At 42.7% G+C, this 22,878-nt stretch overlaps 1 protein-coding gene across 2 annotated transcripts; it reads right to left on the bottom strand.

Annotated features, from left to right (window-relative positions):
* Positions 1-4,167: 4,167 nt before the first annotated feature.
* Positions 4,168-22,309, bottom strand: LOC133873831 (uncharacterized). Of its 2 annotated transcripts, XM_062311606.1 has the most exons (10): positions 22,221-22,309; positions 19,990-20,217; positions 19,664-19,868; positions 6,575-6,665; positions 6,207-6,352; positions 5,873-6,116; positions 5,667-5,771; positions 5,216-5,398; positions 4,906-5,110; positions 4,168-4,789 (listed from the first exon to the last, which is right to left on the bottom strand). In XM_062311606.1, the coding sequence occupies exons 2-10, from the start codon at positions 20,207-20,209 to the stop codon at positions 4,302-4,304; spliced, it is 1,887 nt and encodes a 628-aa protein (XP_062167590.1). In that variant the 5' UTR covers positions 20,210-20,217; positions 22,221-22,309; the 3' UTR covers positions 4,168-4,301. The 2 variants fall into 2 exon arrangements, with proteins under 2 accessions (XP_062167590.1, XP_062167588.1); XM_062311604.1 differs by lacking the exon at positions 22,221-22,309 and having other exon boundaries at positions 19,990-20,227.
* Positions 22,310-22,878: the final 569 nt, after the last annotated feature.

The raw sequence follows: 22,878 nt of genomic DNA, 5'->3' as shown, positions 1-22,878 counted from the left end.
TCGATCACGACAGGCCCGACATTGATCCGATTGAAGCACATGTTATACAATGATTGCTATATTTATTATTGGTACAATTTGCTTAAACTCAAAATACTTTCTTATTTTGCATAGAGCTCATTGTATATTATGCATATTCTATTTTAATATTAAAATTAAAACGAATTTCAAGTAATTTGTCTCACATTTGTTCGCAGGTTTCAATGGACCCGAGACCCCCTACTTGCGCACATCGTGCACCACGCCAGCCCGTGCATTGCACGACTTCATCCACACCGGCGATGTCAGCGGCACTACATACCACACCGTGGCCACACAACCCGGACGCTGTATACAGACCACCGCCCCCGGGTACGGCGGGGATGAGCAGGTCAGATCCCGGGCAGACGAGCACAGCTGGATATTCTCCTTCTCTATACCCGCCTACGTCGACACCGGCGATGTCAGCGGCACTACATACTACACCGTGGTCACACCACCCAGACGCTATTTATAGACCATTGCCCCCGGGTACGGCGGGGATGAGCAGGTCAGATCCCGGCCAGACGAGCTCAGCTGGATATTCTCCTTCTCCATACACGACGTTATCGCAGTTGGGGCTGACCTCACCGGGCCATGTTGATCGATGGTGGGCGCGAGAGTGTCATGATCTGAGCAGATTTCCGTTGTACTATCCATACCCCCTTCCACCACCTATGCCAGTCATTCCTGATAGTGAGACTCAGGATGACAGATTCCCGCTGTCACAGGGGGGGATGCCTATGCTGGCTATGCGGTCGGGACAGCTGACGGCCCCGGCTGGGGGCCAGGGCCCGGCACCTGGGGAGAGCCAGATGCATGTTTATGGACAGAGCCAGTTGCCGCTTCCTGGGGTGAGTCAGGACCCAGATGTGGGGGAGAGCCGGCTGCCCCGCGAGGGGGATGATGTGATGTTGGGGCTTGATCAGTTAGCACATGATGTCCCCCAGGATATGCCTTCGGATGACGATCATGATGATGAGCATCACCCAGAAGATCAGGCAGGCGAGGAGCATGCTAGTGACCCAGCGACCGAGCACATAGCGTTCGACCATATTCGGCTGATGGGTAAGTACATTTGTATACATCATTATAAACTAATTAATTTAGTAAGTTCGTATAATATTTAAATTAAATTTTTAATTTATTGATATAATTAAGTTATTTAGTGTTCATATATTAACGTTTTATATTTATTGACTAGGGTATAACCCAGACGGGAGCATATATTTTGAGGTGATTAAGGACCCTGAGAGAAATTGGGTGCTCCCGAGGGGTAAGAAAGTTGTGTTGCAGTACAATGCTGCAACACAACCAGTGGGACGAGCATGCAATCGTTATAGACGGGCTGCGGGCAAGCTGTTACGGAGCGGGTCCCATATTCACTTGCGGGACAAATGGGGAAAGATAGATAAACAGGTTAAGCAGGCTATGTGGGATGCCATAATGGTATGTGTATGAAACTAATATATGTATTTTGTGAAATTAAAGTTAAGATGATTTTTTCTTTATTGAACTGCTAAAATTAATCATTAGATTGAATGTGCAGCAAGAATTTTATGTACCCGTATCCGTCGACCAGCGCCTGGCACAGAATGAATTCTGGGGTGATATGGGCCGTAAGCACCGTTCGTGGAAGTCGAAGTTGAGGACCCAGCTAAATATTCGAGACGGTGACACGCCATTGACAATACGTGCGAGAATGCCAGAGACGTTTTTTGATAAGTATGACCGAACGGATGTGGAGGACGTACTGCACGAGTGGTGCACAAAAGTAAATGTGGTATGTAGGTCTTTGAATGTATTACTATAATGTTGTGTTTTTTTAATAAACAGTTCATTCAATCATAACACATAAGTAATTAAAAGTATCAATTCTGACATTTTTTTTGGGAATGTTCAATGTAAAGGAGAGGTCTGAACGAATGAAGCGGCTGCGGGAGCAGCAAGACATCCCCCATAGTCTGGGGTCCAAAAGTTATGCCAGATTTAATCACGATGAGGTATGGAACAATATGTAAAAACCCTAATTTTTATTTGTGCGTAATTGTTCTTTCTTAACGTTAAATGAATATCCAATGTTTGTTATATATTTATACTGTATGGCGACAGGCATCTATATCTGGCACGGCCCCCACTCGCGCCCAGTCGTTTGTGAAGACGCACACAAAGAAAGACGGCACTTACCTGAACGAGCGGACACGGGACCTATGCGTATGCTACTGTTATAGGTTATCGATTATTATTAGTTATGCGTGTGATAAAGTATTTATTAATTACCATTGTTTTGTATGTTGACGACGTACAGGAGCGGATGACACAGAGTTTGTCCACTGATCCTGCTGCCTCGGACCCCGTCTCATCAAATACGGTGCGTTGGGCACCTGGCGACGCATACGAGCAAGCGGTTGGGCGACCCGAGTATGCGGGTAGGGTTCGGCAGGTTGGGCCGAACGTTACTCCTGTTCGCGGGACTTGTTTCTCGTATAGGGGCCGCACACGGGGGGGACCGGCCGAGGGCACGTCTCAGGATTGGGCTGCTCACAAAATTGCGGAGTTGGAGGGCATAGTGCGGGCCGAGAGAGAGCGGGCTGACAGCATGGAGCAGCGCATACGACAGATTGATGATATGGAGCAGCGCATGCGAGATTTTGATGCTATGGAGCAGCGCATGCGACATTTTGAGGCCTTCATGTCCTCTACAGGATTATCGTTCGTATGCCCTGGTGCTCAGCAGTCTTCACCTGCACACGTCGGTAGTACGTCATCTGTTAGTAGTGCGCCTGCAGGTATGGTTCATATTATGTATACACTTAGGTTTATTTTTAATTTGTTCTCATTACTTGTTTAAATTTGCATATAATATTATGTAGGTTAATTATTTTTAGTACTTGCAGGTAATGCAACAACGGTTGGTCCGTTGTCGCCTTCTGGACAATTGATGAGCCAACAATCCCCTCTCGGGACTCCTTCGCCCGTTACACCATCTCTTGCGGGACAATCGACAGTTGGCGAGCTCACGCCCTGGACTGCACCTCGTGATCCGCAGAGACGTCCTCCAGATTTGTAGATATTTTGTGTATTTTTTTTTTTTTTTTAGTACCGAATAACTTTATTAAATTAAGAATCTCAAATTTGTTGATATTGTTGTGTAAGTAGTTATATATAGTAATGAATATATTTATTAGTACATGGTATTCGAATTTTTAAAAAAAGTTGTTTTCATTAATTTGTGCAATTTGATTTTGTGATATTTTTGGATAAAATAAATTTGAAGAATTTTAGTAAAAAAAATATATATATATATTTTAAATAAAAAGAAATTAAAAAACAGAATTAAAATATATATATATATATATATATATATATATATATATATATATATATATATAAAATATACTGCGGCCAACATCTGGCCGCGTGTATTAATGTACACGCGGCAAGATGTTGGCCGCGTGTACATTAATACACGCTGCCAAATGTGCAATTAGCATTGCCCAAGTCCGCCGCGTGTATGTACGCGGCTAATTACACGCGGCGAACTGCATGTGGCGATTTACAATTTTTTTTGTAGTGACGTGAGAAGGCCTGTTAAAGTGTCCCACATCGCTAAGAGATAAATGACCTGAAAACTTTATAAGCCATGGTGTTCCCTCCACTCTTAAGACGTCTTAGAGAGAGGATTGGGCCTTCTCTCCCGCTGCTGCTTTGATGCGATACACGTGTTCGGACAATAGTGCCACACATGAGGAGGCGTGTTAAGTATCCTCATTTTTTAAGGCGTATTTTCAGAGTGAATAAGGCCCATGGACTTTTACATATCTTAGTTCTGCGTTTTGTCTTAGACTTTGCGATCTGTAAACTTTCATGCATTGCAATTTATGTAATCCTTTCTGCGTTTTAGAAGAAGATGACAGCTGGACATTCTGTTAGGATTTCTAACAGAGTGGAAAGGCTACATGTAGCAGGCAAGAGTGGGAAGAAAGCATAAGAAAGAATCTGGAAGTTTCCATAGTTGTATTCAGGAGATTAAGCTTTCGAAATGCTCTTTATCATTTGCTTTTATTGAATTTAAGTATTATTCATCTTCATCTTCTTCCTTTTATTTAGATATTTCTGAAAAATACCAAACAATTATTCATCTTCATCTTCATCTTCATCTTCTTCCTTTTATTCATCTTCATCTTCTTCCTTACAAACAATTACTAATCAAATTAATCTCAACGAATGGGAATAATTTTGTTAATAACGAATGTATGAAAGTCCCCAAAATAGTGACTATCCTACTTGGACTGGGCAGGTTTTGTAGTGATACCAAACCCAAATGGGAAGAGGGGGTCATAATGTGGATCTCCCACATTCATTGGAAGCTGATCTACAGTCCTGAACCATGTGCGTGGAAGCTTGCCAGTGAAACCATACTCACCAAATAAAACATCGGCAACTCCTTGGCCTTCAGTTCCCGGAAGCCACGCAGCAACCAGGGCATCTACTGAGGAAATATATGGCTGAATCACGACAGGACGGCCGGATATAATGATAACAACACATTTCACAGCTCCACAGACATTTCTAATGGTGCTTGAGCCAGGGTCAGTGATTGTCAAATTCAAGCTGTCACCTTCAGTCTCTGCATATGGGTGTTCTCCCACTACAACAATGGCGTAGGAGAATTTGTTTGACTTCACGTCGTCAGCATCTGGGTTCTCCTTGTAGACTATTTTGGTATCTGGATCGACGGTATTTTTAATGGCATTCAAGATTGTGGTACCTGCTCGTTACAAGGTTGGTAGAAACAGGTAAACTCTTTTGAGATGACGTGACAAAGAAAAATAACATTACTCTTATGATAAAAAGACCATCAAAAAGGGGTGAGTTTGGATGTACCTTTAGTGAGGTTGTTGCCGCTAAGTCCTTGCCACTCTATTGTCCACCCACCGCACTGAAAACCTAAATTGTCAGCATGGCTGCCAGCAACAAGTATTTTCGATGCCTTCTTGGGAAGGGGTAGCAACGGCTTGTCTGAAGATTGCCCATTCTTCAGCAGCACCAGTGACCTCCTAACAGCTTCCCTAGCCAATTCTCTATGCTCCTTTAAAGTGGTATAATTAATGCCATAAAACGGTGTAAGGCTAGGATGTTTTTGTTGTTCTGTAAGATCTAGAGGACAAATTAAACTCAAAGGTAACTAACTAACCTGACTTCCTAGCTGGTTGACCAGGCTGCGATCAGCCAATGGGTTCTCAAACAGACCCATCACAAACTTAACCCGCAGAATTCTCTTCACTGCATCATCAATTCGGCTCATGGGGATGATTTTATTCCTTACCTGGTAGGTTAGACCATCAATGAAGTCTGTATAGTTGTATGGAATCATGACCTGCAATATGTCCATGACAAATATTAGAAGACTTGACCACTTAGAGACTATTTGGGATTGTGTTAAGAAGCTTAAAAACACTTTTTTCTCTAAAAAAAAAATACAAAAACTGTATTGTATAAGAAGTTTGAAAATGAGACTTTTTCTAAAGACTCTTTCAAGCTTTTTCTATAAACAAAAGCTCTATTTCTCAATGCAATTCTAAACATGTTCTTAGGCCTCAATGTGAGTCTGGTTAAGCAGTAAATATAGCAGGTCACTGACTAACCATATCAATGCCCGTATGAATTCCAGTTTGGATAGAATATGAGTAGTTAGCACGAGGAGGAGAGGTGATTCTGTCGATGCCCTCCCAATCTGAGATGACAAAACCCTGAAACAAGTGACAAGATTCATAACATGTTGCTCTTTTCAATCTGATAGGGATTGACAAAATCAAGGTAAATTAATGAATTTCCTTTCTTCTTGTTTTACCCTGAAACGGAGTGTGTTCTTGAGGAAGCCAGTAACAAGATCGCGGTTAGCATGCATCTTTATCCCATTCAAGCTGGAGAAGGAAACCATAATGGTGGCAACACCCTTGATGATGGAACTGTAGTAGCCGGGCATGTGTATGCTTAGCAATCCATGTCTGCTTATCACCGTGTTGTTTTCATTTTTGCCGTTGGTTGTCCCCCCGTCACCCACATAGTGCTTAGCACAAGCTGCAACCTTGGTTCTGCACAGAGGAACACAAGAACATGTGGAACCAACTACTTACACTTTTTCTTATAAAATGAGAACACTACAGATACATTAGAACTATTACCTTCCGGCAACAAACGGGACACCCTTTGGAGAGTGAAAGGGTATGTCACCTTGTAACCCTGATACAATCTCAGTCATTGCTTGAACAACCTTGGGATCTTCACTGTAGCTTTCATAGCATCTTCCCCATCTAGGATCTCTACAAACCTGGACAGGCGCAAGAATTCAAGGACTCACAATTTACAGTTGAAGAGTAGGTTACCCTGATAGCAAGCTGTAGTAACTAGATGATTAAATTCACTCTTTCCTATGAACTTAACATTTTAGAATAAGTGGTGATTTATCTGGACTCAACATAGTTACTGCTATACAAGGTGCAAAAACATATGAAAGAATAAGTGATGATTTAACTGGGTTCAACATAATTACCGCTATACAAGGTGCAAAAACATATGGAATGCCTGTTGCTCTAACTTCAAGCGCAGTTGCTGCTCCAATCCTCTTAACAAGTTTAGGGTCTCTGCTTTATCAAAAAGAAGTTGATCATTAATGGCAGATTTGGAAGTATATTTTAATCATACGATGGATTCAAGTAGATACTACTACATTCTTATTCTTTCTTGAGTTTGTAACATTAAACTCTTAAAACATTCCGAAATATATGAATTATTACTTATAAAAAAAAAAAAGTATATGAATCGCTCACATATTCTTCTGAAATATATGTATCTGGTGAATTAATTTTGAAAAACAGAACAAACAGTTTTTATTAGAAACATTCCTCTAATGAGTTCCTTGGGAATTTCTATAGTAAATAGAATATACAAATATACAGAATTATAATCAATCAAATGTTGCAAAGCCCCAGCATACATGACCGGTCAGAATTGGACAATAATGGAATTTTTGTTTATGTCGGCACCATTATATCAGATTGGGGTGATAGATTAGAATTAGAGACTGATTGATAAAAAAGCAAGGATATGGGCTCGTGTGAGTAGGAAACAAAAAATATCTATTCTAGTTCTACCATTAGCTATGGGTTCAAATCTAGGAGAAATTCTAGAGAATGTTTGCTACCTTGAAATTTTTTTGTCTTTCCTGTATGACTAGGAAAAAAAAAAAAATTGGTTCAAAAGAAAATGTCATTTTAGAGTCTTATTAACAATTCGCTGGTTGGTAATTTTTTATATGATTCGCGAAATCAACACAAACCCAACACCAAATTAGTAGGTTAAGATTGTGAGGTCTGACCCGTTTAAATAAATAGGCCGAATTGGAGTTGACATACATAGTTTTGTACACATGACTTCACACAACTCAAACTTAACACGCAACAAATATAAGGGTTGACAATTTTTTACACAAACCACAAATTAACACAAAATTAACATGTTATGATTAGGGGTTTAACCCATATAATTAAATGTGTTGGTACAGTTTCCGGTATGGTGACGTGTCGCCTAAGGATTCGCTGCCTGACTTTTTACCGAACACTTCAACCCTGCAAAAAGGAACAAACAACTCGTCGGGGGTGCCGACCACGCCCACTCCGATGCCTAAGTCAGTCTAAAAGGTTTTCTGTATAGAATCCTTGATCTTAATCTCAAGAGCTTAGAGAATTCGTATCTTATACCTGGTGTGACGATCTTTATTTATAGGCCGGACCTTCTTGACATTGAGTTGGATTAGGAGTTTGAGGAGTCCTAGCCCGGTTTGAATTTTCATCATATCCTCTGGGAATTTGAATAGGAGTGTTGAATCCGCAGTTGATTGCGTTTGTACTTCTTTAAATTCGATTCTATGTCAACAATCATCTTATCCCATAAATCATGGATCTGTAGTTTATCCCTGATCTCCTGGGATTCTATCCTTATCGAATTCTGAGACGGGTGTGGCGCATGGCACCTTCCTAAGAGACTGTAGCACATTTCAGCTGACCTCCGAGGTGATGATATCCGAGACGTTTCTGCTTTTACCTGGAGATCTCGGGATATATCCGCACCATAACAGGGTTGTGTAAGTCCGAGATGTTTATACTCTGAGATGTTGACTCATCCAATGGATATCACCCCGAGAAGATACCGCACCGACTCGATATCGTACCGAGGTGTTTTTACTCCGAGGCACAAATATCCGAGATACGTTCACTCCATCTTGGCTGGGAGATCTCGGGATATTTTACACACCGTAACCTGGAATTTTAAGACCGAGACATCGTCATATCTCCGAGATGTCTTCGGACCTAAACGTCCTTCCCTTTACTGGATAGAACCATGCGGAACAAGTAGCCGAGACATAACTCCGAGATGTCATTGGATCCACGTGTCTCTAGGGTTGATTTTATCCCTAACAGTTACCCCCCTAATTCTCTAATTTCAGAAATAAACGGAAATAAGAGAATTACTTTCCAGCTGCCAGTCTGTATCTGATGTTTGCGCAGGGCGCGTCTTTTCAACAGTTCAAATTTTGAATTTGACCGCTTCTTTTCCCAACGTCGACGTCATCTCTGCACAGCCGCCTTTTTGTCATCATTAAATGGTATCGTCGAGGCAGCGTATTTAATGCTGAATTTACGGAAGGCGCGTCTTTTCCTCTTCGGAAATTTTGAATCGACAGCGCCCTTTGGCATTTCGGACACGTGGTAGTGGAGGCGTTTAAAGTTGGGATATTGTACTGTTCACTCACTGATATTTCTTTTTCTCGATACTCCATTGTCGTCTTCCTCCCCAAACTTTTTCTTTCTCTGTATTTTTCTGTTTCTGCCTTTCTTCTTTCTTCCATGGCTCCCAAGAAAGCTGTCTCAGCCTCGTCTCGGGTTCGGACAAAGAGACCCGACGGCTCTGTGGATCTTTCTCCTTTGGAGAGCAGGGTCGATTCCATCATCTTCGCGAAGCATGAGGGTGTCCTTCGCTCGAACTATGAAATTTCTCCAACTGTGAAGATGTTCTATCAGGCGCCTGGAGCTCGGTTCATTAATGGCGGCGATATTACCCTTTATGAGAGGATGTTTCTTGCTGGGCTTCGATTACCGTTTCCGGAGATTGCTCGAGACTTCGTTCTTTTTCTGATGATCGCGCCCAGTCAGATAATGCCAAATGCTTGGCGGTACCTGTTTGCCTCTTACATCCTATGGAGGCTTGTGTTGAAGAAGGAGATGAGCATCCTGCAATTCTTCCACATCTATAGGCCGAGGCAGACTGCAGAGGGAATGATTGAACTCTGCAGCCGTCACCCGCCTGTTTTCATCAAGCTCAAGAGTGGGCTGACGAACAACAAGTTCTGGGAGATGCAGTTTTTCAGAGTTTCCGGGGAGTGGGAATGCCCCGAAGGTACTCTCCTTCCTGAAGATCGTATGATGCCTCGGACTTGGCAGTTGTTGCGACCTGACCGAAGTGACCCCCCTTCGCTCACTGTATCCGAACTGGAGGATGTTAAGGAGATAAGTGGGTGGTCCGCTGCCAGAGTCAAGGCCGACAAGTTTGAAGAAGTCGATTTTGACAATCTCGTCACCGAGGAGAATATGAGGCAGTTTCTCGGATATGACATTCCGAGAGACAAACAGTTAATCACCAAGAGGGGAGCTGTCAAGAAGAGGAATGAAGCCCCTCCATCCCCGAGACCTATGACTAAGAAGAGGTCACCTGAGGAAGTTCTCGGGGATGTTCCTGCACAAAAGAAACAGAAGATTCCTTTGGCCGCCTCGGGTGCGAGGAGAACTCCTCCTTCGGCTCCATCACCTAGGGTAAGCGTTGAAGAGGGGTCTGCCAGCTTTCGGGGTTTCATTCCCGAGGTTAGTCCTGCTCCTTCCTTTGTTTCACGGGATGAGTCTGGCTCCGAGGCTTCGTTCCATGGTGACCAATGTGCGGTACCTGAGAGGTCTGGAGAAGGAGAAGGAAATGTACCTGAGGCCCGTGATGTCCCAGTTGCGCGTAGGGTAAAGCATCCGGCCAGGAAACGGAAGCTTACAGGCCAAGACCGAATGGCTCAAAGACTTGCGGACGCCGGGCGATTGTGGGGTAAAGCGGTTATAATACCTTCCGACAAAGAGGAAGTGCGTCAAGAGCCTGTCGCTTCAAGTGGTGACTTTCTCGAAGAGATGGATGAAGAAGTCGGCACCCCCCTAGACGAGCCTTTGGCTGAAGATTCTGAAGTAGAAGGTACTCCCCGAACTCCTTCTTCGGAACGTCCAGAAACACCACCACCCCCTGAAGAAAATCGTGAAACGGGGTACTCCACCCCCCGAGTTTCATGTTCTGCGCCTATACAAACCGAGACTCCTACTGGACTGTCCGAGGCTGAGGACGTTGAAGAGCCTTGCCCCTCTCGGGAAGTGATTGATCAGGGGGTGCCGGGATCTGCTCCTGGAACTCAAAGTCCCGATCAACCCGAAACAACTCCCCATGTTGGGGTGGCTGAGGAGTCTCGGATCGAATCCGAGAACGTTACTCCTGAAGCTGGCGTGCTCCCCGAGACTTCTACTAGGAGCGAGTCTCGTGCTGAGGCCAGCCCAAGCACCGGGGCTGTACCTCAAGTGGGTCCTAGCTCTTCCTCCAGGGTCTCGGCCGGCTTCGAGATTTTGGGCAGGGGTCTTCTGGGTCATCCGATGGAGGCCATAAAGAACTTAATCCCCGAGGGATATCTGGGGAATGCAGGGGCGTCTTCTCCCGAGAAGATCGCCCAAGGCATTCTCATTTCTCATTATCAGGTAAGTTTCTGGAGCTAGGACTTTTTATTCTGTTTGCATCCCGATTCTGACTTTGCTTACTTTTTTCTTGGCAGCTTCTTGTGAAGATGACTGCCCTCTGGCAGAAGTGCGAAAATTGTCCTGCGCCTCCGCCCACTCCTTCCCCCGAAGTTCAAGCCCGCATCTCGGTTTTAGAGGATGAAGTTGCGGCGCTGAAGTCTCTTCTTCAGTCCAAGGACGAGGAACTCGCGTCCCGGGAATCAATTATATCCGAGATGCGTTCTGCTAACGCTCGTTTGAGTAACGAAGTGGCGGAGGCCAACAGTCGATACGCTCGCTCTATTGAAAGTCTTTCTTCCGAGCTGGATCGTGCGGACCAATTGACTATTCGTTTGTCGGCTGTGCAGAATGAATGCTCCGAGGCGTGCAAGAATGCGTTGAGTGCCGAGGCTGAAAAGGACAAACTCAAAGATGAGGTTGAAAGACTTACAGCCGAAAGGGATAAAGCTCTCAAGGCGCAGGATCACTCAGAGAGTCTCTTGATTCGTCTCAGGGCTAGATATGACGCCGATCGGGCAAAGCTTAAACGTTATCAGAAGCAGTTGAGCTATGCGCCTTATCTTCGGGATCAGAGTTGGGGTCGGGGTTGTCATTGGGGTTTCGAAAATTTTCGAACTTTGGTTACAAATCCTCAATATAAATTTGATCCCGAGACGGTTGATCCGACGTTGGTGGGTTTTCCAGAAGAAGCCATTGATGAGATGGAGGAGTTTGGTAAGGACTTCATGCCCGATGTTCCGAATTGGGGTCTTGACGCGCCAGTTCCCGAAGAAGACCCTCTTGACGATCCTGCTAGCTAGAAGCTGTTTTCTTGAATTTTTATCTTCTCTTTTCTTTACCTGTACATTTTTCTTTGTATAAAACTTAGAATATGATATCTTTTGAATGAAATTTCTACCTTCTGCTTAGGCATTTTCTTTTCTGTTTTCGGTGTCGGATAAACCGAAAAACCTTTTCTGCTCTCGGTGTTTGACAGACTTTCCTGCTTACCTTAATGAGTTACCCCCCACAATCTTAGTCTGCGACCGCAGGCTAAGTCGTTTGAGGTGGGTAGTTAGATTGTTGAGCTTTACCTTTCTTTTAATTTCTTTATCTTTGAAGGCTTCAATCTTTCAACATTTGGAGACCTCTAACCGAGAGGTTTTCTTGTCTTAGTGTTCTTTTCATGACCACTTCGGGTTGTCTAAGGAAAGGGCGCGGGCAGATTCTTTCCTGGATGCTCTTGTCCTTCCGAAAACCTGCAATCCTGCATTGATAGCCTTTATTGGACTGACCTTTAGGTTTTTCTTGCTCTCGGTTTTGGAAAGACCGAGAGACTTTTCCTGTTCTTGGTGTCGAACAAACCGAGAGACTTGTCCTGCTCTCGGTACTGAGTGACCGAGAGACTTTTCCTGCTCTTGGTGTTGAATGACCAAGAGACTTTTCTTGCTCTCGGTTTTGAACAAACCGAGAGGCTTTTCCTGCTCTCGGTACTGAGTGACCGAGAGACTTTTCCTGCTCTTGGTGTTGAATGACCAAGAGACTTTTCTTGCTCTCGGTTTTGAACAAACCGAGAGGCTTTTCCTGCTCTCGGTACTGAGTGACCGAGAGACTTTTCCTGCTCTCGGTTTTGGACAAACCGAGAGGCTTTTCCTGCTCTCGGTACTGAGTGACCGAGAGACTTTTCCTGCTCTTGGTGTTGAATGACCAAGAGACTTTTCTTGCTCTCGGTTTTGAACAAACCGAGAGGCTTTTCCTGCTCTCGGTACTGAGTGACCGAGAGACTTTTCCTGCTCTTGGTGTTGAATGACCAAGAGACTTTTCTTGCTCTCGGTTTTGAACAAACCGAGAGGCTTTTCCTGCTCTCGGTACTGAGTGACCGAGAGACTTTTCCTGCTCTCGGTTTTGGACAAACCGAGAGGCTTTTCCTGCTCTCGGTACTGAGTGACCGAGAGACTTTTCCTGCTCTTGGTGTTGAATGACCAAGAGACTTTTCTTGCTCTCGGTTTTGAACAAACCGAGAGGCTTTTCCTGCTCTCGGTACTGAGTGACCGAGAGACTTTTCCTAAGTATGTAAATCGGATTGATTCTTGGATTTCTGCGATTGTCAGTAGATACTGGGAATAGACATTCTTTATTGAATATGAAATTGTTTGTAAAAAAAAGAACAATGAACTACATAAAATATTTTTTCAGGTGCTCGGCATTCCATGATCTTGGAAGTATCTTTCCGGTCTCGGTCATCAAGCGATAAGCTCCCTTCTGATGGCATCCTATTACCTTGTAGGGGCCTTCCCATCCGGGTCCCATTTTGCCTTCCGTTGGATCTTTCGTCATCAAGCTCACCTTCCTGAGTACCCAATCTCCGATTTGGAACTTTCTGGGCACCACCTGTTTGTTAAAGTACCGAGCCGTTCGATTCTGATATGCCGCCCATGTGACATGAGCGTCGTCTCTTTTCTCCTGCAACAGGTCCAGGTGTACCTTAGCATTCTCGTCGTTGAGTCCTGGATTGTAGTGAGCCACCCGGAAGCTTGGAGATCCTACTTCCACAGGAATCACCGCCTCGGTTCCGTATGTAAGTGAGAATGGTGTCTCGCCAGTCGGAGTTCTTCTGGTGGTTCGGTACGACCATAGCACCTCTGGAACGTAATCAACCCATGCTCCTTTCTTTTTATCAAGCTTTTTCTTCAGGATCTTTACCAAGGTCTTGTTTGTCGCCTCTACTTGACCATTTGCCTTCGGGTATTGTACCGAAGCATAATGGTTTCGGATACGGAGCTCCGAACACCACTTCCGAAACGGTTCACAGTCAAACTGCTTCCCATTATCTGTGACGAAAGCATGGGGAATCCCGAACCGGCACACCACTGACTTCCAGAGGAAAGTTATGGCATTCGCAGTGGTTATAGCTGCTAATGCTTCTGCTTCCGCCCATTTAGTAAAGTAGTCTACAGCTACAATCAAGAACTTCCGTCCACCTTTTCCTACCGGCATCGGACCAACTATATCCACCCCCCATTTTGCAAATGGCCATGGAGAAGTGAGGGGGATGAGCTTCTCGGGACTTGCTTTCATGATTCTTGCGAATCTCTGGCATTTATCACAGGCTTTGACAAGAAGAGCTGAGTCTTTTTTGATCGTGGGCCAATAGTAACCTGCTCGGATGGTTTTTTGCGCCAGCATCCTTCCTCCTGAGTGGTCTCCGCACACTCCTTCATGAATTTCCCTGAGGACATAATTCGACTCGGCCTTGGAGAGGCATTTGAGAAGGGGTTCGGAATATCCTCTTTTGTACAGTGTATCCCCGAGGAGGCAAAACCGTGCTACTTGTATTTTCACCTTCCGAGCTGCAACCTTGTCTTCGGGCAACAACCCATGTCTAAGGAATTGGATAATGTCCCTAGCCCACTCTGGCTCCTCCGGTGCTGAGTCTACTTCCATAACCTTGGTCCTCGGGGCTATCGAAGGCTCGGTCAGAACAATAATTTGCCTTCTCGACGCTTCCATCTCTTCCTCTGTTCCCGACGCGATCTTTGAAAATTCATCAGCTCGAATGTTTTCCTCCCGAGGTATTTTTGTGATGACAAACCTTTCAAAATAGGACTGGAATCTCCGTACTTCTTCCAAATACCTGGCCATTCTATCTTCTTGTGCTTCGAATTGCCCTTGGACTTGGCCTACGACCACCTGAGAGTCACTTCGGATTTCGACATTGGTTGCCCCCATCTCTCGGGATAATGCCAAACCTGCTATCACCGCTTCGTACTCAGCTTCATTGTTTGTTGTAACGAAGTCCAGTTTCACAGCAAAACCAAATTCTTGCCCTTCGGGATTCCTGAGGAGGACTCCTACTCCGCTTCTGCTCTGTGTAGAGGAGCCATCTACAAACACAACCCAGGTTGACTCCTTAGGAAGTTCTTCTGCTTCAGGAATGTTACAGAATTCTACCAGGAAATCTGCTAAAGCCTGTCCTTTGATAGCCGTCCGAGGATGAAACTCGATATCAAACTGTCCGAGCTCCACCGCCCAGTTGACTAACCTTCCCGAGAGGTCAGGCTTTTGCAACACCTTCTTCATTGGATACTCGGTCAAAACTCGGATAGCGTGAGCTTGAAAGTATGGCCTCAATCTTCTAGCTGAAATGATTAAAGCGAACGCTAACTTCTCGATCCGAGGGTACCTCCCCTCTGCACCATGAAGTGCTTTGCTTGTAAAGTAGACCGGTTTCTGAACCCCTGAATCTTCTCGGACTAGCACCGAGCTTACTGCTGAGGGAGAGACTGCCAGATAGAGATAAAGAATCTCCCCTTCGGTTGGGTAGCTCAACAGTGGTGGGTTGGCCAGATATTCCTTCAATTTTTCGAAAGCTTCCTCACACTCCTCACTCCATATAAATGCTTTTCGTAAAATTTTAAAGAAGGGAAGGCACTTATCTGTCGACCGTGATATGAAACGGTTCAGGGCTGCAATTCTCCCTGTCAGTCGTTGAAGTTGTTTTGTTGTTCTCGGGGCCTCCATCTCGAGGACAGCTCTGACCTTCTCTGGATTAGCTTCAATGCCCCTTTGTGACACCATAAACCCCAGGAACTTGCCTGAAGAAACTCCGAAAGCGCACTTTGCGGGGTTGAGCTTCATGTTGTATTTTCTTAGAGTCCGAAAAGTTTCTCGGAGGTCTTCTATGTGTTTGTTTGCCCGAACACTCTTAACCAGTATGTCATCTACGTATGCCTCAACGTTTCGGCCAATTTGACTTTGAAACATCCGGTTCACCAGTCGTTGATATGTGGCTCCAGCATTCTTCAATCCGAAGGGCATCATCTTATAGCAGTAAAGTCCTCGGTCTGTGATGAAAGCAGTTTTCTCCTGGTCTGTTTCTTCCATGCAGATCTGATTGTACCCCGAGAAGGCATCCATGAAGCTCAAGAGCTCATGCCCGGCCGTCGAATCCACCAATAAATCAATCCGAGGCAGGGGAAAGCTATCCTTCGGACATGCTTTATTCAGGTCGGTGAAGTCTACACACATCCTCCACTTCCCGTTGGACTTCTTTACCAGCACTACATTGGCCAGCCATTCGGGATAATCTACCTCTCGGATGAATCCAGCTTTCAGCAACTTCTCTACTTCTTCAGCAACTGCCGTGTTTCGTTCGGTGGCAAAAGCTCTTCTTCTCTGCTTCACAGGGCGATAATTTGGGTCCACCTTCAGCTTATGGACGATAACCGAGGGATCAATCCCCGGCATGTCTTCATGGCTCCAGGCAAATACATCTTTGTTGCGCCTCAAGAACGCCACCAGATCTTCCTTCAGGGGTTGAGGGAGTTGTGAGCCTATATGAATTTTGTTTCCCGAGTCGCCTATCTCGAACTCCTCCAAGGCTTCCACAGGCTCCCCCAACGGTGATTGCTATTTTCCATCCTCCTTAGTTCTCTCCCCCCGACCGTGCTGCCTCGGCGTATCTTTCAAGGACAGATTGTAGCATCTCCTAGCCTCCTTCTGGTCTCCTTTCACCTCTCCAACTCCTTCTTCTGTTGGAAACTTCATGCTGAGATGTGGTGTTGAAGTCACCGCTTTGAAATCGTTGAGAGCCGTACGTCCTATAATTGCATTGTAGGCCGAGACCTTATCAACTATTAGGAATTTTACCATAATGACTTTTTGCCTTGGATAAGTCCCGGCTGTCACAGGTAAATCGATAGAACCGAGAGGCAACACCTTCTCTCCGGCAAAACCCTGTAGCTGGCACGAGACCGGAACCAACTTTTCCAATGGAACACCCATGTGATCGAAAGCTGATTTAAACAGAATATCAGCCGAGCTCCCAGTGTCAATGAGGATCCGCCGGGTCTGATAGTTTGCTATGGTCAAGGTGACCACGAGGGCGTCTGTGTGCGGAAGCGAGACTCCAGCATAATCATCATCAGAAAACCCTATAACCAGAGGGTTATACTTCCGAGATTTTGGGGGCCTCTGGACCGAGTAAACTTCGAAATCATCGAGCTGCCTGGCGTATGCTTTCCGAGCTGAGTTGGACTCGCCTCCTCCTCCGAATCCTCCCGAGATGGTGTGGATGATAGGGATATTGCCCTGCTGTGCCCCCCGAGGCCTGCTTCTACTTCTCTCCCTTCTTTCATCCCTCCGAGGCCGAGGTGCTGGCTCTCGGCTTCTTTCTCTTCTTTCATCTTGTCTCGGTTGATAGTTTCTTCTATTATCCCGATCTTCTTCCCTCCTAGGCCTCGGATAGTGATCTCGCTCCTGTCGATTCCTCTCATTGGCGAGGAATCGGACTAGCTTCCCATTCTCAATGAATTTCTCGATCAACTGCCTCAATGAAACACACTGCTCGGTCAGATGACCGTGTGAATCGTGGAAGGCGCAGTACTTGTGAGCCAAGTATGGAGGGGGATTTCCTTGAATGGGTCTCGGTTTCTGGTAATTCGGATCTTTCTTGAGTTCCATGAGCACCTCGGTGATGGAGGTGTTCAACGGTGTCCACTTATAATCTCCGAAATTTTTCTTCACCTTCTTATATTCTGCGGGACCAGCATCCTGTACTGGTTCAGGATTCTTCTTTTTCTTAGGCTTCTCAGTGGACGGCTGCTGTTGTTGCTGGGAATTACTGAGGAGAGCTCGGAGCGTTTCTTCCTGGTTGATGTACCTGTCCATCTTCACCATAAAGGTTTGAAGATCTTTCGGCGGTTTCAACGCCAATTCCGCCATCAGAGGTCCATCTTTTTTCAAGCCTTGAAAGATTGCACCGTAAATGAAGTCGTCTGGTGCACTCTCTGTGTTCAGCTTCTCCTGGTTGAACCTCCACAGATAGTCTTTTAGAGTCTCATTTGGTCCCTGCTGCACAGAGAGTAAGTACCCTCGGGGTTTCCTTCTAGCTCTCCCGGATACGAACTGGGCCAGGAATTTTCGTCCAAGGGTGTCGAAGCAATCAATCGACCTTGGTGCGAGATTCCTGAGCCAGTCTCGGGCTTTTCCTGACAGGGTGAGAGGAAAAGCTCGGCATGCCACAGCATCTGGTGTTTTGTGCAGGGAGACATGGGACCTGAAATTGTCCAGATGCTCCACTGGATCTTCGCTGCCAGAGAAGACAGGAATGTCAGGTACCTTGAATCTTCCGGGTAAGTCGCAGTTGGACACTTCTTCGGTGAATATGGATTCCTTGTGCTGGAAGAGGTTGTCAACAAGGGACTCCTTCCCATCACGCCTCTGGTCAATCGTCTTTGACAGCATATCATATTTCGCGCCCAGATCCTGGACCATCTTCTGCAACCTCCTTTCTGCCTCCGTGGGTGGAACCGGATTGATGGGCTCTCCACAATTCTCGTTCCGCCCGGCTCTCTCTTCATGGTTCTCGTTCTGCCCGTCATGATTCTCGTTCCGCCCGTTTCTCTCTCCTGAACCTTCGTGGTTTGTCCCATCGGCTACATCATGATTGGGCGGCGGAGTTCGTGCGGCTAGGAGCACAGCGTTCTGAGCCAACAAATCCTCCACATTCTTCTGCGCCTGGGCTAACTGTTGACTCAGTTGGGTTATTCGAGCCTCTGGATCCGCAGATTCTGCTTCTCCACGAGCATCGTCTCGGCCGGTTGGCGGCACTTCGTTTAAGATCGATTTGGAACGTCTCGTCGTCACCATTGCGGATTTGTTTTTCGTAAGAACAATTGATGATTCCCACAGACGGCGCCAAACTGTTGGTACAGTTTCCGGTATGGTGACGTGTCGCCTAAGGATTCGCTGCCTGACTTTTTACCGAACACTTCAACCCTGCAAAAAGGAACAAACAACTCGTCGGGGGTGCCGACCACGCCCACTCCGATGCCTAAGTCAGTCTAAAAGGTTTTCTGTATAGAATCCTTGATCTTAATCTCAAGAGCTTAGAGAATTCGTATCTTATACCTGGTGTGACGATCTTTATTTATAGGCCGGACCTTCTTGACATTGAGTTGGATTAGGAGTTTGAGGAGTCCTAGCCCGGTTTGAATTTTCATCATATCCTCTGGGAATTTGAATAGGAGTGTTGAATCCGCAGTTGATTGCGTTTGTACTTCTTTAAATTCGATTCTATGTCAACAATCATCTTATCCCATAAATCATGGATCTGTAGTTTATCCCTGATCTCCTGGGATTCTATCCTTATCGAATTCTGAGACGGGTGTGGCGCATGGCACCTTCCTAAGAGACTGTAGCACATTTCAGCTGACCTCCGAGGTGATGATATCCGAGACGTTTCTGCTTTTACCTGGAGATCTCGGGATATATCCGCACCATAACAGGGTTGTGTAAGTCCGAGATGTTTATACTCTGAGATGTTGACTCATCCAATGGATATCACCCCGAGAAGATACCGCACCGACTCGATATCGTACCGAGGTGTTTTTACTCCGAGGCACAAATATCCGAGATACGTTCACTCCATCTTGGCTGGGAGATCTCGGGATATTTTACACACCGTAACCTGGAATTTTAAGACCGAGACATCGTCATATCTCCGAGATGTCTTCGGACCTAAACGTCCTTCCCTTTACTGGATAGAACCATGCGGAACAAGTAGCCGAGACATAACTCCGAGATGTCATTGGATCCACGTGTCTCTAGGGTTGATTTTATCCCTAACAAAATGGATCGAGTTATGATTGACCTATATAATCTTATATAATCCGAACCCAACACGTGAACACAAATCGTCATCTCTAATATATAGAAATATAAAATATTCAATAGTGGGACTAGTAGTATCAAACAAAGATAAAATATTAACATCCAGTTATTCTCCTTGCCTGGTAGCTCCAAGTCCAATATTATGGGGGAAAATCGTTGCCTTGTAGACATTGCCGTGGCCATGAACAGCATCAATCCCATAAATCATTGGAATTCCAAGGCGGGTCGATAAAGAACCCTTCTGGAAATCATTGACCATGTCAATCCAAGTCTCTGCAGAAGCCTGCTTAGCAGGAACACTCCCTCCCCCACTTAATACACTCCCTGCATGCCCAGAACAGAGTATTTTTTATTTTATTTTTTTGAATACAGAGTACTGTACGTCTTTCTTATTTTCTTAAATCTTACATAGAAATAAAAATGAAAGGTGATAATTATTAATTACCAATGAAGTAGTTCTTCATCACCTCTGCGGATGCAACAGTGCGGTCAATCTGCACCATTTGACCAATCTTTTCCTCCAAAGTCATCCGCCTCAGTAAATCCTTAATTCTAACATTCAATGGCTGTTTTGGGTCTTTATATTTCACGTGTTCTGCTTCTGTGGAGGCTGCCCACAAACACAAGAGCAGAAGCCCCATCAACGAGATGGCAGTTCTCGCCATTTCCTCAACTGCATTCATATTGTAAAGAGGGGGAAAAAAAAAAACAGTCAATTAAGATCTATACAGGTTATAATATCAAATTCAAAAACGAATTGCCTAAACAAAAAGTAATATCTATATTTGTTAAAAAAAAAATTAATAATTAGTTAAATTTATTATTTTTTATCAACTTCAGTTTTTTAGATGAGGGACTATTTATCATATCATGTTATTAGAATAGTAATGAGTTCGTTTACCTTACCATTCACTTAAATGTTGTCAGATGTTAGACTAGATAATGTTAATCTATTAATTAAATAAATAAATTCATCTTTTTATACTAAATTAAATTTTAAAATAACTATTATTTTTTATTGTCAAATTTTGAGGTCATCAATAATGTGAAAACATATAGGTGCAAAGTAGAAAGTTAAAAAAAAACCAAATACGATGAAAAAACAGAGCACACGAGAAAGCTACCAAGATAATTAAAGGGAAAAGAACAAGTATTCTTCTTAAATTATTACTCAATTGTCAATGTCTCCCTAAATTACTAATTGTGTCAATTATCCCTCATACTACCAAAATATGTCAATGTTCACATTAAGACCAACAAAAACACAAAAATGACCATAATTTTTTTTTTTTTCAATGAGACAAAAATCTCCTTATAAATTAAAAAAAAAAAAAAAAAAAAAAAAAAACTAAAACTAAAACTAAAAAAAAAAAAAAATGAAAACTAAAAAAAACTTTTAAAAAAAATTAAAAAAATTAAGGAAAAAACGAAAAAAAAAAAATTAAAGAAAAACGAAAATTAAAAAAATGAAAAAGGATGATTTTTTTTTTTTTTTTAAAAAAAACGAAAAAATAACTGAAATAATTAAAAAAATAAAAAAAAATAAAAACGAAAAAAAATATTTTTGATTTTATTTTTTATATTTTTTTTTTGTTATTTTAGATTTTGTTAAAATAATTTTATTTATTTAAAAAAATAAATTAAAGAAAAAGTACACATATCTCCCTTAAACTACCACTCAATTGTCAATATTTTTCCAAACTATCAATTGTGTCAATATCCTCCCTCAAACTAACAAAAAGTATCAATATCTCTCTTAATACCAACAGAAAGACAAAATTAACCTAATTTTTTTTTTTTCAATAAGATAAAAATGTCTTTATAAATTCTAAAAAAAAAAATGAAAACTAAAAAAACAATTTTTTTTTTTTTTGAAAACAAATTTTAAAAAAACAAAAACTAATAAAATTAAAGAAAAAAAAATTAAAAAAAAATAAAATTAAAAAAAAGGGAAAAATAACTGAAAATTATTATTATTTTTTTTAAAAAAAAAAAAAAAAAAACCTGGTTTTTATTTTTTATTTTTTATTTTAAATTTTTGTTTATTTTTTGTATAAATTTTTGTTATTTTAATTTTTAATAATTTTTTTAGTTTTTAAATAATTTTATGAATGGTATTATTGTTATTAGGGGGGATATTGACATATTTTTTTTGTAATTTAGGGGAGGACATTGACACAATTGGTACTTTAGGGAAACATTGATAATGAGGTAATAGTTTGAGGAGGTTATATATACTTTACCTAATTTTTAATAATTTTATGAATAGTATTTTTGTCATTAGGAGGATATTGACATTTTTTATAGTTTAGGGGGAAAGATTGACATAATTAATAGTTTGTAGGACATTGACAATGAGATGATAATTTGAGTAAATTATGTGTACTGTTTACAAATTTAAAACTACAGTTTGGGACAGTGACAATTGAAAAGTCTAAAAAACAGAAGGTTATAAGATGACATATTAATCAAAAATCACTTAGATGCTCTTATGCTCAGTAGAATGGAAGACGCGCTCTCCTGGGCACCAAGAAATGAGGAAATTAACTAAACTAAGAAGTACAATATCTTTTTCTTTTCAGACATTATTCTCAGCAAACAAACAGAGCATCAAAGATTTTGCACACAAAAGAAGAAGAAGGACCAAATTGTAGGCGAGAGAGAAGTTAAACTTACAGAGAAATAAGAAGAAACCCAAATGGGAAGAGCCTCTCCTACCTCACAGAGAGAGAGAGAGAGTTTTACTGCAAAGTGGGACGCTGCAGTTTGGAGAAGAAGGCAGGATACAGGTGGTATTTATGGAGAAGTTTGTAATTCTTTTAACATTTTTTATTTTGTAAGGTTGAATTGTTTATTGTCTCTTCCATTTTTGGTGCTGACTCAAAGTCCCCAACCCATGTAGCATGTGTCGTATCATGCGGAGCACGTAATCATTAAAAAAAAAATGGAAATTATTTAATCATTGTCAAAGTTTTAGAACTTTCTTAAATCGTCCTCTTTGTATATATCTCACCCCAATCGCCATTAGACTGACATTACAGTGCTCATCAATTTGTTAAAAATTAAAAAAAAAAAAAAAAAAATCATGAGTTGAAGGACATTGTCATGCCAACTGTAACGCTCAATATAAAAGAATTTTGAATATAAATAATTAATAAAAATGTAATAATTAAATTTAAGTAGTATTTATTTTGATAATATTTGAATTAATTATTTTGATTAAGAAAAGTGTTAGTTATTTAGTTTAAGGTTAGTAGCTAGTAATTAGAACTAGTAATAGATAATATTTTGAAGTGATTTAGAAAATAATACTAGAAGTTTTTTCTTTTTAAAA

This window comes from Alnus glutinosa, chromosome 7 (assembly GCF_958979055.1).
Source record: "Alnus glutinosa chromosome 7, dhAlnGlut1.1, whole genome shotgun sequence".
Taxonomy (NCBI): Eukaryota; Viridiplantae; Streptophyta; class Magnoliopsida; order Fagales; family Betulaceae; genus Alnus; species Alnus glutinosa.
Note: the sequence above shows the minus strand (reverse complement) of the source record. Positions and strands in the feature narration are given on the sequence as shown.

What these genes read in the sequence shown, in the direction of transcription:
- LOC133873831 (XM_062311604.1), bottom strand. Translation starts at nt 20,227, where the DNA reads ATGAATGCAGTTGAGGAAATGGCGAGAACTGCCATCTCGTTGATGGGG. An exon ending in TTTTTGCACCTTGTATAGCG is followed by an intron (nt 6,353 to 6,574) that starts GTAATTATGTTG and finishes GCGCCTGTCCAG; the next exon opens with GTTTGTAGAGATCCTAGATG. An exon ending in TTCATACGGGCATTGATATG is followed by an intron (nt 5,399 to 5,666) that starts GTTAGTCAGTGA and finishes GACATATTGCAG; the next exon opens with GTCATGATTCCATACAACTA.